The sequence below is a fragment of the Schistocerca americana genome, chromosome X, assembly GCF_021461395.2.
Source record: "Schistocerca americana isolate TAMUIC-IGC-003095 chromosome X, iqSchAmer2.1, whole genome shotgun sequence".
NCBI lineage: Eukaryota > Metazoa > Arthropoda > Insecta > Orthoptera > Acrididae > Schistocerca > Schistocerca americana.
In genome coordinates, this window is record NC_060130.1 from 215,992,449 (window position 1) to 216,011,439 (window position 18,991).

The 18,991-nt window shown below is 43.0% G+C and overlaps 1 protein-coding gene across 1 annotated transcript in view; it reads left to right on the forward strand.

The window, feature by feature from the left end:
- Nucleotides 1–18,991, forward strand: part of LOC124555534 (heat shock 70 kDa protein 14-like) — a 150,019-nt gene that overhangs the window by 102,004 nt on the left and 29,024 nt on the right. Inside the window, exon 7 of the mRNA XM_047129489.1 lies at nt 13,716–13,974. Coding sequence (XP_046985445.1) covers nt 13,716–13,974 — 259 coding nt within the window. The remainder of the gene's footprint in view (nt 1–13,715; nt 13,975–18,991) is intronic.

The following is an 18,991-nucleotide window of genomic DNA, read 5'->3' on the forward strand; positions in this document are numbered from 1 at the left end:
AGAAGGAACCAGGGCATAAACAGTGGAATTATATCTTGATAGCAAAACGGACAGTGTGTGACATAAACTTGAGCCCTGTGCATGATTACCCGTAAACACTATTTCTAAGTTTTTCTTTGGTTTCCTTCACTGCTTGCTCATTGTACCAGTTGAATAACACCAAGGATAGGCTAGAGCCCTGTCTCTTTCCCTTCTCAATCACTTCTTCCCTTTCATGCCCTTCAACCCTTATAATTGCTATTAATCTTTCCTGGTGTTGGCTTCTACCAGTTTTTCCCTTTTGTAAATAATTTCAGTATTTCGCAACCGTGAATTACTATACTGATATTTTGGTAATAGTCACACCTGTCAGCAACTGCTTCCTTTGGAATTGGAATTAGTTATTCTTCTTGAAGTCTGAAGGTATTTTGCCTGTTGTCTCATATATTTTGCACACCAGGGTGCGTAGTTTTGTCATGACTGGTTCTCAAAAGGACATCAGCAGATGTTACTGATAAAAATGTACCTCAGGGGCCTTGTTTTGGCATAGATCTTTTGGTCCTAGGTCAAATTACTCTTGCAGTATCATAGCTCCCATCTCATCTTCATCTACTTCCTTTTCCCCTTTCTATAATACTGCCTTCAACTTAATTTCCCTTGTATAGCTCATCTATATATTTCTTCCACATTTCTGCTTTCCCCCATTTGCTTGGTACTGGTTCTCCATCTAAGCTCATGATATTCATACAGCTGCTTCTCTTTTTTTCCAAATCCCTCTTAATTTACCCGTAGGCAGTATCATTCCCTTGCAAACATTTGCTCATGTCCTGGTGGAATGTCCGCCTTATAAAAATATCGTAATTTAGTCAGTTACTTTATATTTTAAGATTAAAAAAGAAATATTTATAGATTTTTAATGAATTCTTCTACCAGATTCTGTATTTTCAGTTAAACTTACCCCAAAAATTTAAATCTTAGGATTAGATGTCACTTTCCCAGTGAATGTCATACTAAATATTTTCAGGTTTAGGTCCATACTTGCACATCAGTAACTATTTAAGTAGTATGTTGTAAATAAAAATCTTGATGAAATTTCCATTTCTTAAATTATTTTTATGCCGGGCTTAAAGTAGCACTCATTGATAGCCCACATTACTGAAAGTGCGTTGATATTACTAAGAGTTTGGTAAAAGATATTTTCAGGTTCTGGACCCTACTTACATATTAGTATGTATTTAAAAAGTATGTTGTTGATGCAAGTAAAGAACAAATAATGAATATTTCAGTTTAAAAATTTGTTTTTAGGGCAACTGTCGGGAAAAATGTGTTGGTATTGCTAGAGTTAAACAAATGTCTTCAAGATGATCATGAGTGAAGATTACATAATATTCTGGCCCCACATTTTTGAGCAACGAAGACTTACAAAAGAAAGATGAGTTACCCTAGGACATTATTCCATATGACATTATTGCATTAAAGTATGCAAAATATGTCACCTTACTGATTTGTCTCCCCAAGGTTTACAATGATTCTAAGTGCAAATGCAGCTGAACTAAGCTGTTTTAAGAGTTGCAAAATTAAATCCCTGGAATATATTGCTAGACTTACTAAGTACAACATTCTGCAGTCTTTTGTGTAGCTATGGCATTGATTGGTTGGTTATACCATCAATCCCACCAAACTTCAATTTATCTAAGAGAATGCTGCGATTCACGTAATCAGATGCCTTAGATAAGTTGCAGAAAATACCAGACGGCGCTATTTTATTATTTAGTGCTCGTAAAATTTGGCAAGGGAATATGTAAATGGCATTCTCAGTAGAGCAACTCTTCTGAAACCCAAACTGTGGTTCGTTGACAATATCAGTGCTGCTAAGGTGAGATAATATTCTAGAATACATCACTTTCTCAAACATTTTGGAAAATGGTGTCAGCAGTGAAGCTGGTCGGTAGTTATTGAACTGACATCTCTTTTTATCACCTTTCTTAAAGAGAGGTTTGACAACAGAATATTTCAGTCTCTTTGGAAAAATGAGTTATGTTACTGATACATCACATATTTCAGATAAGACCATGCTTTTTATATTGGAACAAAACTTTATAATATTGTATTGGAAACACTATCTAAACCAGATGAGCTTTTATTTTCAAGAGTATGGATAATTTTCTGAATTTCAGAAGGAGAAGTTGGTAATACATTCATATAATTGAATTTTATGAGAGTTTCAACACACTGCTGTGATTTTCCCCTTTAACTGTTTGTCCCTATACTTTCTACCAATTATTAAATGTACTTACTACCTGTGGCTCATCATTACATCACTGCCATTCAGTTCAGTAGTGGTGATATCCTGTGCCTCGTTGTCCTGTCTCTCGTTTCACTGCATTCCATAAAGCCCCAAGTCTGTTGTCAGAATTACTGATTTCTGACGTGATGTGAAGGTTTCTTGAATTTTTAATAATTTTTCTTAGTAATTTTGAGTAGTTTTGTTGTGTGCAACTACAGCTGGATCAATACTTGCTCTTGCTAATAGGTACATTTTCCTTTTCCTTGAAGATGATATTTTAATCGCTGTAGTGATCCATGGTTTTCATATGGCCATTTAATATTCTTTCTAATTAGCATATATGGAAAGGTATTTTCAAATAATTAAATGAATTTATCATGGAATAGATAAAATTTAATTTAGCATTTGGTTCAGCATAAATTTCATCTCGGGTTATCTCTTGAAAGCTGTTCTTAAAAACATCTGTTGTGGAGGCATTAATTATTCTGATTTCCACTTAAGTGTATCCATACTGTAAGGCACTAGGTAATTTATCCTAACAAACAGTGCATCATGTTCAGAGAGAGCATTTGTTACTGGGTAAACGGTATTTTTCTGGCTTTGAGCTTTAAAACTAATTAGGGTCCTACAGTCTTTATCCATCTGTGTTGGAAAGTTAATTACTGGAATCAAATTGTGTGATCCAAATAAAGTTCCCTATTTTTCCTATCAGGATCCTTTAGAAAATGTGCATTGAAGTCACCACAGACCATTAACTGCTTGCTGCTGCCTGACAGATAGCACAGTAAGGAATCCAGATTCCTTATAAATAGTTTAAAATTTCCTTGTGGGTATCTATATAATTCACAGATACACTTCTCTGTATGCTGATCACTACAAAAACTACTTGCCTTAATGTTTTTGAACTTGTGTTCTGTCTTAATATATGTAACAAATCTTCCTTTTCATATATTATTTCTGCATGAGTAAGCTTCTGGAGTTAATGTTTTATACATAATAATAACAAGGAGCATATTAAGAGTATTAGAAAATAGTCTTGCTGCATATAATGTTAATTTATAGCAGTGCACTTTAGTAGTATCTTAACACACCTTGTGATCACATGGTTTCTTTGTCAATGAAAGTCTCTCTATTGTATAACAGATTTGTTTTCATGACCACTCACACCATTAATCCTCACATAAATCCATATTTTATGATTTTAGTCTCATTTTCCATTTCTTAATAGCTGTACTTTATTTACATGTATCATCTTGAACATGCAAATCTGAATGTCCTCCAGTTTCCCCCGTTCGTGTTCTGTGAAAGCCTACACTCATCTACTTTGTCTTATTTGTTGCTGACAGCCACCTTTACCTGTGCACTCTAATATGCATAACAAGAAGTTACAAGCAGAGGATTTGAACGTAATTTTTAAAATATTAAATGTAAATCACACCATTTCACATAGTTTTACACTAACAATTTTTATCTCTCTTATTCCGTTGTCATTCTATCATTTACAAAATTCAAACGAATAAAGAAATGTGTTGATGAACTGCTATGATAAAAATGTGTCTTTGCTTAGAGTATGAACGTTACAACAGCTACTAGTGATAGTTAGCACTCTAATCGACCTACCATATGTGGCCGATCACTACACACACTCCCCCCTGTGGGCCCAGGGATTACAATAGGCCCGAGGTATTCCTGTCTGTCCTAAGAGGTGACAAAAATGAGTCTCATACGTTTCGGCCTCTATGGGGTGGTCTCCTGTAGGGTTTGACCTCCATTTTTCAAAGTTTTCCCAGAGAGTGAGCCAATTGGGGAAGGGCGCCTTACACGGTTTATCCTGTCCATTGTCTATAGAGATCTTTAGCCCACTTCCTCGCCGTTGCATTGCAGTCCAGCTCATCCTCCATCTCTTGGGCAAGGAACCTTCCTGGATGTGTTTTCCACCATGCACTGTGCAGTGTCGCTTTCTGCACCAACGATGACCATGGACTTCTTTGCACCTCATATCCAGCATGGCAGCCAGTCCGTTGTGGTGGGGCCACCATGTACCCTGTTGGTTGTAGCCCCCTGACAAAACGGGGATGGCTCTGCTGATGCCTGCGCTGTTAACTCCCAACATATGCCAAGGATATGCCTGTCACCCTGGGGCATCAGGACTCCCGGCAATGGCCATCGTGCCAGGTGGCCTTTGCTGTGGCTGGGTGGCGCCCGTGGGGAGGACCCCTGGTCAGAGTGGGTGGCATCGGGGCAGATGATGCGCAATGAAGCGTACCACATCATCACTTGGCAGTGATCAGCCACCAGCAGTCTCTAAGAGTTCCACGTCTCAGTACAATGCAAGAAATTCTGTCCCTAAATCATTCCCCTCCCAGGCCACACCATGGGGAATGCCAGGCTAAGGATGGCAGCGAACCTTATTCACCCCGGTACCTCGTACATATGAGAGCTGATGGGGACTCCTTTGTTTCGATGAAGTCACGGTTTTTTGTAGAGCATTTACAGGACAAGTTTAGGGAGGTGAAGCGCTTGTACAAAATGCGTTCTGGGTCAGTCTTGATAAAAATAGCATCCTCTGCCCAGTCATGGGCTTTACTCACTTGTAAAAAGTTGGGGGATGTTTCTGTTACCATCACACCACATAAGAGCTTAAATATGGTGCAGGGTACTATATTCCACAGAGGCCTTCTTTTACTGTCTGAAGATGAGCTGTGCGCCAATTTAGAGCAGCGAGGTGTACATTTCATCCGGTATGTCCTCCGGGGTCTGAGGGATAATCAGGTTGCCACCGGTGCCTTCATCTTGGCCTTCGAGGGTGATACATTGCCTGAGAAGGTCAAGGTGGTGGTCTACCGCTGTGATGTAAAGCCCTATATCCCTGTCCCGATGCGGTGCTTTAAGTGCTGGAAGTTTGGCCATATGTCTTCCCGCTCTACTTCCAACGTCACATGTTGAGATTATGGATGTCCATCACATCCCAATACTCCATGTGCCCAGCCTCCCATCTGTGTCAATTGGGGTGAGCATCATTCACCTTGCTCGCCAGACTGCAGGATTTTACAGAAAGAGAGGAAAATTATGGAATACAAGACCCTGGACTGAACTGACCTGGACTGAGGCTAAGAGAAAATATGAGCGCCTATATCCTGTGGCTATGACCACCTCACATGCTGCCGCTATGAGAACAGTTGTAGCTCCATCAGTTCCAAGAATTCCACTCGACTCTTGGAGCCAGAAGGGTACACCTGCCCCCTTGATGGTGGGGGTGGGGGTGGGGGGGGCAATTCCCTCCTGTTGCTCCCGCATCGCCTACCTCGGGAGCACTGCCCCACCAACCATCGGGGGCACCAGCCCCACTTCTCAGCTGGAGAAGTGTAAGTCTTCTTCGGCTCCTCTCGCCAGGAAGGGATCCCTTGGGTCACTCCCTTCCCAGCTTTCTGCTAGTGGGAAAGATGATGCCGCCAGTGGCCGAAGTGCCCAAAAGTAGCTGGTTGTAGGGTTTCACAATCATCCTGAGTCCCGGAGACTGAATTAGTGAAACCCTCTCAGCCAGAGACACCCAAGGAGCAGAGAGAAAAGTCCAAAAAGAAGACCTCTATGACCAAGGAAATTGTGGTCGCACCCACACCACCGCTACCTACAAGGTCTGCATCTGAGGATGAGGTGGAGATGCTCGCATCTGCTGAGGACCTACACTACTGGCCATAAAAATTGCTACACCACGAAGATGACGTGCTACAGACCCGAAATTCAACTGACAGGAAGAAGAAGGTGCTGTGATATGCAAATGATAAGCTTTTCAGAGCATTCACACAAGGTTGGCGCCGGTGGTGACACCTACATCATGCTGACATGAGGAAAGTTTCCAGCCAATTTCTCATACACAAACAGCAGTAGACCGGCGTTGCCTGGTGAAACGTTGTTGTGATGCCTCGTGTAAGGAGGAGAAATGCGTACCATCACTTTTCCGACTTTGATAAAGGTCGGATTGTAGCCTATCGCGCTTGCAGTTTATCGTATTACTACATTGCTGCTCGCGTTGGTCGAGATCCAATGACTGTTAGCAGAATATGGAATCGGTGGGTTCAGGAGTGTAATACGGAACGCCGTTCTGGATCCCAGTGGCCTCGTATCACTAGCAATCGAGAAGACAGGCATCTTATCTGCATGGCAGTAACGGATCATGCAGCCATGTCTCGATCCCTGAGTCAACGGATGGGGACGTTTGCAAGACAACAACCATCTGCATGAACAGTTCGATGACGTTTGCAGCAGCATGGACTATCAGCTCGGAGACCATGACTGCGGTTACCCTTGACGCTGCATCACAGACTGGAGCGCCTGCGAATGTGTACTCAACGACAAACCTTGGTGCACGAATCGCAAAACATCATTTTATCCGATGAATTCAGGTTCTGTTTACAGCATCATGATGGTCGCATCCGTGTTTGGCGACATCACGCTGAAAGCACATTGGAAGCGTGTATTCGTCATCGCCATACTGGCGTATCATCCGGGGTGATGGTATGGGCTGCCATTGGTTACACGTCTCGGTCGCACCTTGTTCGCATTGACGGCACTTTGAACAGTGGACGTTACATATCAGATGTGTTACGACCCGTGGCTCTACCCTTCATTCGATCCCTGCAAAACCCCACATTTCAGCAGGATAATGCACAACCGCATGTTGCAGGTTCTGTACAGGCCTTTCTGGATACAGAAAATGTTTGACTGCTGCCCTGGCCAGCACATTCTCCAGATCTCTCATCAATTGAAAACGTCTGGTCAATGGTGGCCAAGCAACTGGCTCGTCACAATACACCAGTCACTACTCTTGATGAACTGTGGTATTGTGTTGAAGCTGCATTGGCAGCTGTACCTGTACATACCATCCAAGCTCTGTTTGACTTAATGCCCAGGCATATCAAGGCCGTTACAACGGCCAGAGGTGATTGTTCTGGGTACTGATTTCCCAGTCTCATGATGTCATCCTTCAGTGGAATCACGGTGACTTTTTCCACCACCTGGCTGAGCTACAGCAACTGTTAAGCTTGACACCTGCTATCTGCATTGCACTCCAGGAAACCTGGTTCCCGGCAGTGCGGACCCCATCCCTCCATGGCTATAAGGGATATTACAGGAACCGTAGCAACTATAATAGTGTGTCAGCTGGAGTTCGCATTTATGTCCTGAACTCAGTCTGTAGTGCAACAGTGCCCCTTCAAACCCCTCTTTAAGCAGTGGCCGTCAGCATAAGGGCGACACAGGAAATAACTGTCTGCAATGTATATCTTCCTCCAGATGGTGCAATACCCCTGAATGTATTAGCTGCACTGATTAATCAACTCCCTAAACCTTTCCTACTTTTTGGATATTTTAACACCCATAACCCCTTGTGGGGTGGCACCGTGCTTAGTGGCCAAGGCAGTGATGTCGAAGCTTTACTGTCTGAGTTCGACCTCTTCCTCGTAAATACTGGGGCCACCACACATTTTATTGTGGCTCATGGTAGATACTCAGCCATTGATTTATCCATTTGCAGCCCAGGACGTCTCCCATCTATCCACTGGAGAGCACATGACGACCTGTGCAGTTGTGACCACTTCCCCATCTTCCTGTCACTGCCCTGGCATCAGGCCAACGGTCACTTATCCGGATGGGTTTTTAAACAAGGTGGACTGGGAAACTTTAACCTCTGTGGGCACCATTGACTCTCCCCCTCAGGGTAACATGGGTGTGATGGTTGAGCAGGTGACTACAACAGTCGTTAATGGAGAGGAAAATGCAATCCCTCGCTCTTTTAGATGCCCCCTTGGTGGTTGACAGAAGTCACTGAGGCAATTAAGGAGCATCAGCGAGCTCTACAGCAGCATAAGTGGCACCCTTCCCTGGATCACCTCATAGCCTTTAAGCGGCTCCTTGTCGGCGTTCGCCAGATTATCAAATTACGGATGGAGGAGTGTTGGGAGAGATAAGTCTCATCCATTGGATGCTGTACGTCACTTTCCCAAGTCTGGACGAAGATCAGACGTCTTTTTTGTACCAGATCCCAACAGGTGTCCCTGGCATTAACATCAATGGTGTGTTGTCAACCGGCGCTAACGCGATTGCTGAGCACTATGCTTGAGGCTCTGCTTCGGCAATCGAACCCCCCCCCCCCCCCCCCCCTTTTGCACCCTTAAACGGTGGATGGAAAGGAAAGCCCTCTCGTTCGCTACACCCCACAGTGAATCCTATAATGCCCCATTTACATAGTGGGAGCTCCTCAGTGCCCTTGCACATTGCCCTGACACAGCTCCTGAGCCAGATCAGATCCATGGTCAGATGATTGAACATCTCTCATGTGACTACAAGTGACATCTGCTTGTCATCTTCAATCGGATCTGGTGCGTCTCGTCTTTCCATCCCAGTGGTGGGAGAGCACCATCATTCCGATGCTTAAACTCGGTAAAAACCCGCTTGAAGTGGATAGCTATCGGACCATCAGCCTCACCAATGTTCTTTGTAAGCTCCTGGAGTGTATGGTGTGTCTGTGGCTGTGTTGGCTCCTGGAGTCACGTGGTCTACTGACTCCATGCCAGGGCGGCTTCCGCCAGGGTTGCTCTAACACTGATAATCTTGTGTCCCAAGAGTCTGCCATCCGAACAGCCTTTTCCAGATGCCAACACCTAGGTGCCGTCTTGTTTGATTTACAAAAAGCATATGACACCACCTGGCAACATCATATCCTTGCCACATTATACAAGTGTGGTCTCAGAGGCCCACTCCTGTTTTTTTTATCCAAAATTTCCTGTCACTTCATACTTTCCGTGTCCAGGTTGATGCCTCCCATAGTTCGCCCCATTTCCAGGAGAGAGGGGTCCCGCAGGGCTCCGTATTGAGTGTATCTCTATTTTTAGTTGCCATTAATGGTGTAGCAGCAGCTGTAGGGCCATCCGTCCCACTGTCTCTGTATGCAGACGACTTCTGAATTTCACACTGTTCCACCAGTATTGGTGTTGCTGAGTGGTGCCTACAGGGTGCCATCCACAAGGTGCAGTCATGGGCTCTAGCCCATGGTTTCCAGTTTTTGGCCGCAAAGTCGTGTATAATGCACTTCTGTTGGTGTCGTATTGTTCATGTGGAACCAGAACTTTACCTTAATGTCGATCCACTCACTGTAGTGGAGACATATCGATTCTTAGAACTGTGTTTTGACACCCGATTGACTTGGCTTTCTCACCTCAGTCACCTTAAGCAGAAATGCTGGCAGCACCTCAATGCCCTTCGCTGCCTGAGCAACACCAATTGGGGTGCAGATCGCTGTACGCTGCTGCAGCTCTACAGAGCCCTTGTTCAATCCCGCCTTGAGTATGGGAGTCTGGTTTATGGTTCGGCTGCACCCTCAGCATTGCGTTTGCTCGACCCAGTGCACCACTGTGGCGTTTGCCTAGTGACAGACGCTTGTAGGACGAGTCTGGTGAATAGTGTCCTGGTGGAGGCCGGAGTCCCTCCATTGCAGGTTAGGCGTGCACAGTTGCTCTCCAGTTACATTGCATACGTTTGTAGTTCTCTTGCGCATCTGAATTTCGGTCTCCTTTTCCTGCCCGTGGCGGTTCATCTCCTGCATCGGCGGCCCAGGTCAGGGCTTACACTTGCAGTTCGTGTTCAAACCCTTCTGTCTGAACTTCAGTTGTTGCCTTCACCACCTACACTTGATGTTCATTCACGAACACCTCAGTCGTGTACATCTAGGCTGCAGCTTCGATTCTCATCACGTACCGGGGCCACGAAGTGGTTTACACCGATGGCTCGATGGCTAATGGTCATGTTGGCTTTGCCTATGGTCACGGAGGACATATAGAGCAGCATTCCTTGCGTGATGGCTGCAGTGTTTTCACTGCAGAGCTGGCAGCCATATCTCGTGCTCTTGAGCACATCCACTCGTGCCCAAGTGAGTCATTTATCCTGTGTACTGATTCCTTGAGCAGCCTACAAGCTACTGACCAGTGCTATCCTCATCATCCTTTGGTAGCGACCATCCAGGAGTCCGTCTATGCCCTGGAATGGTCCAGTCATTCAGTGGTGTTTGTCTGGACCCCAGGTAAAGTAGGAATCCCAGGCAATGAATTTGCCAACAGGTTGGCTAAACGGGCTATGCAGAAACCGCTTATGGAGATCGGCTTCTCTGAAACTGACCTGAGCTCAGTATTACGCCGCAAGGTTTTGTGGCTTTGGGAGACAGAATGGCATAACCTCAGTACGCACAGCAAGCTGCGTGCCCTTGAGGAAACTACGAATGTGTGGAAGACTTCTGTGCGTGCCCTTAAGGAAACTACGAATTTGTGGAAGACCTCTGTGCGTGCCTCTCACAGGGACTCTGTGTTTCTCCGTCGGCTCCGCATTGGCCATACGTGGCTGTCTCATGGTTACCTCCTCCTTCGTGATGACCCACCTCAGTGTCACTGTGGCTCACGAATGACAGTCGTCCATCTCTTGCCGGACTGCTCACTTTCCGCCGCTCTGCAGCGGACTTTTAACCTTCCCAGCACCCTACCTTCAGTGTTGGGCAATAATGCCTCAACAGCAGCTTTAGTTTTACATTTTATTCTTGAGGGTGTGTTTTATCATTTTCTCCAAGTTTTAGCACATGTCCTTCATCCCTGTGTGTCCTCCACCCTCGTGCTTTCAGGGTGGGGGTTTTAATGTGTTGCAGAGTGGCTGGCTTTTCCTTTTTATCCTCATTGTCAGCCAGCCATGGTAACGTGCTTTTTTGATTTAAGATCTTCTACCTGTTTTTTGCGTCTTTGTGGTTTTCTTGTCCCCTTTTGTCCACTTAAGTGTGTTGACCTTCAGTCGTTGTCATTTTTCCTTTCATTCTGTTTGGTCTTGTCTCATTGTCTTACTCTCAGCATTGTGGCATTGTTTCCTTTGGAACAGTGGACCGATGACCTCATAGTTTGGTCCCTTCCTCACTCTTTTAAACCAACCAACTAGGCCACTCTTTGTGCAGTCTGTTGATTACTGGCTTGCCCAGCATTATTTGTGCCAGGTTTACTTAATTGGTACACTACATGGCTATGACAATTGAAACATGATGTCCTCCCTCTCTCTTAAAAAAAAAAAAAGAAGAAGAAGAAGAAGAAAAGACCTCATAGATGTGTGCTGATGGGATGGATGACCATTGAGGCGAAATGGTCGTTAGTGGTAACCTTAGGTGAACCTGCCACACCATAGTTTTATAACACCTACATAGGCAGTCAGTGCTCTCTATCTGGGTGGACTGTACAGAACCCAAGCTGTTTGTGGGAATGCATGTGGATCCCAACTAAGACGAAAGAAATATCTCCACGTTATGGGTGGGTCATTAGCAGTCACCAAAACCCTCTGGAACTGCACCAGGAAATTGAACTTTGATCATTGTTGAAAGGCACAATCTTGTCAGAATGTCTTTGTTGTGGAGTAGAAAAACACGATACCCTCAGCTACCATAAGGCCTTGTAAGTTGTAGGGACGTCATGGACATTGACACTGCTGAACTGAAAAAGTAGTGGGGAATCGGAAGCATAACAGAAGAGAGGAATTTGATGATGTAAGTGAATGGTGAACTGTAGAGAACTGTTGCCTTCACCGTAACATTCAGTTGGCTATCCTAGAACTCATCAAGGTTTTATTTATTATACTAAAAGTAAAACTTTAGGTACCCAATCTAATGTGGTGCTACAAATGCCAATGGTGTGGTAGCACCACAGGAAAGACACCTTCAAAGCCAGGACATTATGTTCAGTGCCAGACTTCTGTCTAAATTGCTCAGATAGTCAGCTGCTAGGAGCAGGCATTGCGTGGTATTTTTAGAAGAAACGAAAATTAAAAAAATTATGTTGGTCATTAAAATTTCCTGTACTGAGAAAGAAATAACATAATACCTTGCAACCTCCTCTGTTCTGCATCTACATACATACTCTGCAGGCCACCTAATGGTGCCTGACAGAGGGTAACTTGTACGAATGTTAGTCATTTTCTTTCCTGTTCCACTTGCGAACAGAGTGAGGGGAAAATGACTGTTCATATGCTACCATACGAGTCCTAATTTCTTTTACATTGTCTGTGCAGTCCATATGTGATGCTATGTTGGTGGCAGTAGAATTGTTCTGCAGTTGGCTGCAGATGCTGATTCTCTAAGTTCTCTCAGTAGTGTTTCGGGAAAAGAATGCCAGCTTTCCTCCGGGGATTACCATGTGGGTTCACGAAGTATCTCTGCAATACTTTCTTGTTGATTGAACCTACTAGTAACAAATCTACTGACACGCTTTTGAATTGCTTTGATGTCTTCCTTTAATCCATCCTGATGTGGATCCCAAACACTCTAGCAGTACTCAATAATGGGTCTCACAAGTGTTCTATACACTATCGCCTGCCCCCCCCCCCCCACCTCCCTTTTCCAGGGAAGAGAATGTTTTTATCACTTATATGAATGATATTCCATAACAGAATATTTGTTTGTAACCTATATAAAATCAGGTCACAGATATCAGGATATTTAGACTCAAAACTAAAGAAAATCCACTTCCGAACAACACTGTCTTCCATGCTCATGTGCAGTCAGGTGTCTGCTTATATGAACATGGTTTCCTATATAACGGACTTGTAAGAACTTTATAGTCAGTTGGCTAGTTTTTGAAGCGATCGTCTCTGAAGCTGGGTGTTTTGCATTGAAATGCAATTTTGGCGTTATTTTTGAATAGACTCGTCATTGATTTTGAAGGATATTATTGCGTTTTACTTAACGTGTACACATTTTATGGAAGCTTTAATGCTGCTTGGAAGTCCATGTTCAAAAGAAATGGACTTGGCTGTCTTTTAATCTAGGTACCTTAAATATCCTGTTAAATCATTGGGTCTTATCAATTGGTATGAGCCTCTTATGGTGGCTGTGAATCAGCACACAATTAAGTTTTTCCATTTCATTTTTTTTTTTTTTCCCCTTTTTGTCATCTCTGCCTTTTGTGGTGCTACAATAAATGCAAGACACCATGTATTAAGAGATACAGTCTAAATGTGTGTATTTTTAAACAGTGGAGACATTGGGCCATAGTGTGTAGATGGAGGGGGGGCGGGGAGGGGAGAGAGAGAGAGAGAGAGAGAGAGAGACAGATTGTCTACATCTGACAAAGGACTTAGTATTTTAGCTTACAATGTCAAACAGTCTTCTTTCAGTGTGCCTGTTTGCCACCAAGCACCTCCCATAAGTGGTGAGTAGTAATCTATCTTTTTGATATGTAATTATCAGTTCCTTTAATTCTACTATAGAGTTTCTTATTGGAACACATCAAAAACTGAGCAGTTGTGGTGAAAAACTACTATAACAACCTTAACTGTTCGCTTTCCAATTTTTTAATAAAAGAAGGAAGACTGACTAGTGATACCATTATTCAATATGTGTGGGCCATTTAAACATAATACTTTCTTCTTATTGCAGAAAATGGAAGCTGGATCCAAATGATAGTCGATGTGCTATGGCTAAATTGTACAACGCTGCAGAGCAGAGCAAACACATTTTGTCCACAATGAGTACAGCTGATTGTTTTATTGAGTCTTTGTGTGAAGGAACAGACTTTAGCTACAATGTTACAAGAGCACGATTTGAAGAGTTAATTAGTGCAGCTGTGAAAATGTGCACTGCCCCCATAGATGCAGCACTGAGCCAAGCAGGTATCGATTGCAGAGACATAAACAAGGTGAGTCATCTGGTAGAGTTACTACCATTTTACAACATTACCCTTTCTCCATCCCTTCCCCAATCCCTCATACCCTTCCATGCCCTCAACCCTCCCTTTTACCATTCCCTTTTGCACTGTGTAACAATTCTGAGTCAGGTGTTTCTTCTTGTGATAATGCTCATGTTCTATTTCTTATTTTTTTTTTAATTTTATTATACTGTATTGCTCTTCTGTGTCAGTGATTCAAGGCTATGACCATAGCATCATACTTTCAGGTGAATTTTCAAGCTCTATGTCTACATACGTACTCGGCAAGCCATCTTACGGTGCATGACAGAAGGTACCTTGTACCAACACTAATCATTTCCTTTCCTGTCCACTTGCAAATAGAGCAAGGGAAAAAGCAACTGTCTACGTGCCTCCATATGAACTGTAATATCTCTTATCTTATTGTCATGGTCCTTAAGCAAAATGCACTACATTGATGGCAGTAGAATCATTCTTCAGTCAGCAGCAAATGCTGATTCATTGACTTTTCTCAATAGTATTTCACAAAAAGAATATGGTCTTCCCTCCAAGGATTTCCATTTCAGTTCACGAAGCACCTCAGTAATAATCATTTGTTGATCGAACCTACTGGTAACAAACCAAGCAGCCTGCCTGTGAATTGCTTCAATGCTTCCTTTTATGCGACCTGGTGGGGATCCCAAACACTCGAGCAGTACTCAAGAATGGGTTGTACTAGTATTCTATACTTGGTCTCCTTTATGGATGAACCACACATTCCACACGATATTAGGCAAGTGTACTAGTTTCTTTGGCTCTTCATTGTATGTCACAGATGCAAGGTGGTGGTGGTGATGATGATGATTTTACATTATTCTCCAGTTCTTTTCACTTACCTATGTTTCCTGTTAGGAAACACTGTGTGTGTGTGTGTGTGTGTGTGTGTGTGTGTGTGTGTGTAAATTCTCAAAATATGTGAATGCATAATGTTTGCCTAAAAGAACAGACACCACGGTGCAGAATCTGCAGCTATGAAAAATTATATATAAATTGAAGGGGGATAACTGCTGTCAGCTGCTGCAGGACGTTAAGTGGAATCAGTGGCGATGAGCGAAAATGTGTACTGGACCGAGACTCAAATCTGGGCTCTCCTGCATACTAGACAGGTGCAGTAACCACTGAACCATCCGGGACACAGTGTGAAATTTAAACTTATGTGATTTCTCCAAATAAATGTAGGCAAATGCCAGAACGGTTCCCTTGAAAAGAATGTGGGCAATTTCGTTCCCGATACCTGCATACACTGAGCTCGTACTCTCACTTCCTTGTCATTGGTGGGCTATAAGACCCTAATCTTCACTTATTCTTTTATTTACCATGAGTATTGCTGTCTAGTGTATACCAGCAGCAAGTGCAAGGCAAATAAATGAGAATATTAGTTCATATGTCTTAGCTGCTTCAGTTCAATTGTCAAGATTTTCAGCTCCGATTAGTCTGTCGCAAGCTGTGCTGCTGTATGTAAGAAAGCAAAATGAGTGAACTCTGGAAGCACTCAGTATTTTTAGATATGTTGGTCACAGAATATGGGAAGTAGGCAGAACTTAAGAGCTCTTTTTTTTTTTTTTATAGTGCGTTTTGCCTGGTCTCAAGTTGATTATGGTTGTGTGATGTGTCAGTATGCTCAGTCATTCTAGATGAAAACCTGTGAAGCAGTCAATCATGCGGAAATAGTGTTAGCCACCAAACCTTTTATGATCAGCTCCACTGTATGCTCTGAGACTAGCAAACCACCTCTTGTAATTGCATAGCAGCTCATCATGGTGTGAGAAGATTATAAAGTTTCCTCAGTGCGGAAGACACAGGCACACCATATCGTCGGTCACCCATTGACAGAAAAACACACTGAATAACAATTTGTGAGCACGTATCGAGCCTTTGGAATACATAGAAGTCAGGGGAAGCTCATGGAGGCCAGATGGATTGAACTTTAAAAAGGTAAGTAGGTTATTAGTAGATGTTACTACATGCGACATAAGAGGGTGAACCTTCCATCTACTAGCCACAATTACAAGAATTGTGCAATTGAACATCTCACGGACAAAGTTGTAACTGCCGCATGTGCCTTTAGAGTTGTTACCAATGCAGAATGTAAAATTTGTTAATCAAACTCTAGAACCTGACCTAATCCATTCCCTGGAATGATTTATTGCTGTGCAGGAAGGGGTCATTTCAGCCAAGCACTTAATGCAACACGTAGAGCATTTCAGAGAAGGATGACGACATATGACAATGATTGTGAGTGCTGCAGTACCAAGTGCCACAGTGGCTCTGACTCTGGTGCGTGTAGCTTTTATTCTTTTGAGGTGGAGAGCCAGTCATGAGCATAAACCACCAATACTCCAGGTTTTAGTAGACTAGATCCATAGAGCATAAGAGAGAGTGAGAGTATAACTTTGTAGTGTGAATGCAGAGTAGGTGTAAATTTAGGATTAAGAGAAAAGGAAGCATTGGGACAAGCCATGAAGGTTTTAATTGCCAGAAGTGAAAACAAGTGCAAAAAGAAGACTTCTAAGCAAATAGCAACAAGCAGCTTAGTAAGAAAGATTTGATGCAGTATCTAACACGTCAGCAACTTGCTAGTTGTTTTGGGTATAAAATTTATTTGTAATTTGTACAAACAAGTAGTGTGATATGAAAATGGTGTGTCTTGTTCGTGTGTGTGTGTGTGTGTGTGTGTGTGTGTGTGTGTGTGTGTGTGAGGGGGGGCGGGCGCTTGTAAAGTAGTAGAACACAATATAGTTAGCCTTACTCAAATTCAAAAAAGCCTTCGTATGTAGTAAAGGCAACTATTTAATATCGGAAGAATTTTTTAATTAATATTGTATTTAACTTTTCTTGCAATATAAGACACACAGATAAGTAACATTTACACTACCAGAAAAAAACTTTAATAATGAATGTAAAGTACATTCTTTTTGAAGCATGCAGAAATTTTTTAGATCTTCACTAATTTCTCAGGTCCTTTCTCTCCTAAATTGTTTCTTAATTTTGACCAAACAAGCCAGTAGGTGGAGAAGATCCTCTCAATGGATGCAGTGCTAGCAGGGCAAGAAAAGGGGCCTAATAAAGTAATTGTAAGAATGGGTTACATTTTGAATAAGTTAATAATAGGAATTTTAATTGAACTATCGTCAATGTGAAAAATAGACAAAACAATAAAACCCACAAAAACTAAATTTGACCCACTGGGTTGGATTTTTTTTTTTTTTTTAAAAAATACCCATGTTTATCTCAACTCTCATGTATGGCCATATTAGAGTAAATCTGAGCAGTGCATTGCCACAGCTATGAAAGCAGGCGAGCACGGGATTTTGTCACTGTAATAATTCAACAAGGCCAGTGCAGTGTTTTGATGTAGGTCAGCTTGTTGAAACAGTGAACTCAGCAGGACTGCATATACTAATGCAGCAAAGGGCAAGGCAGTTGTCCAAACTGACAGTGGCAGTGGATTTTTTGGATACGTGACTGATAGTGCTGCATATGCATGAATGAATGGTGCACTGCTATTGACAATAAGTACAAGTAATTTTTGTAATGGATTTATTCTTAGTCTTGCAGCCGAATTGGGGCGACAGGGTTTTGCCAAATGAGGATACCACGTGGACCTGCCAATAAAAAGTCACTGGTTTGAGGCCACAGATGAACAACAGCTCTATACACTAAGTCCCTCCCCACAATTAGTCCCAATTTGCAGTGGACTACACCAGGTCATCTCCAGTAGCATGGCTGACCACTGCTCAGAGTGCAGCAGGTATCCACACTAGGCATCTTCACATGGTAGGCATCCCCTACTGTGACTCAGCTGGGTGTCAGCCGGGGCCACACAGCATCGTCAAGAACATGCTGCAAACGCTCGGGGCAAAAGCCGCATCAGTATTGTGTGGAATGTGAGCAGCCAGCACAGTGGAATTCAGTGGCCAGCTGGCCACTGATAGTCTATCGAGCAGCTGAGATGCCTCAATGTAAGAACTTGTTAGATTTGCAGCTGCCTTTCCGTGGAACCTCTCGGGCTCCCACCTCGCCTCCGTCGCCTGTTTGCACCGTGCTGGCTCGTAGCCACTCCACCCTGCACCAGGGAACACTGTAGTTAGCACACTGGATTCATATTCAGAAGGACCAGAATTCAAATCGACATCGAGCCATCCACATTTAGGGTTGTCATAGTCCCTCCCTCTCCCCCTCTGAAATAGATATAGCATTTGCTGGGATTGTTCGTTACAGAAAAGCTTGTCCTATTTCCTTCCTCATTTTGATCATATCTGTGCTTGTGTTCTGTCTCTCTAATTACAATGAACGGTACATTGCAATCTATTATCTTCCTTTTCCTTTCTTTGTGGTTTTTGAGGAGGACATTGAGTGCTATTGCATCAGTTGTCACTTCGATTCCATACTAAACTGCAAGCACAAGGTTTCATTTCGTATCAGTTTGATTCAAAGGAAGAATTACACAGTAATTAAATTTCCAGAGATTTCCATGAATTTTGCCTTTAAGCAGGCAAAATATCTGCTTGCCATCTTCTTCCAGGGCAATGATGTGGAGCACATTTGGTAATGCACAATTCATCGGTTGTCATTTATAGAGTCTACTTTTCACAAATTTTTAATCCTGAAAGTGGTTCTTCATGTCAGAAGGTGACACTGGCATTGACAGACAATCTGTCACTCCCTTGCCATTCCAAAAGCAGTTGACCTGATCTTAAACATATTTTATGTTGGCATCTTCTATACTGTTGCTGTTTTCCACAATCTGTAAGACATGGTGTATACGACCCGGGAGATCCGGGAAAAACCCGGGAATTTGTTCATCCGGGAGAAAACCAGGAAAAACCAGGGAATTTTTTAGAATTCTGGAAATTTTTCGTTGTTTTAGTTTCCAGTTAAATTTGTGTAACTTTGACTGGTAAGAACCGATACTCTAACAAAGGATATTACTGTATCCCGCTACTCCAGAATAATACTGCAGCATTAA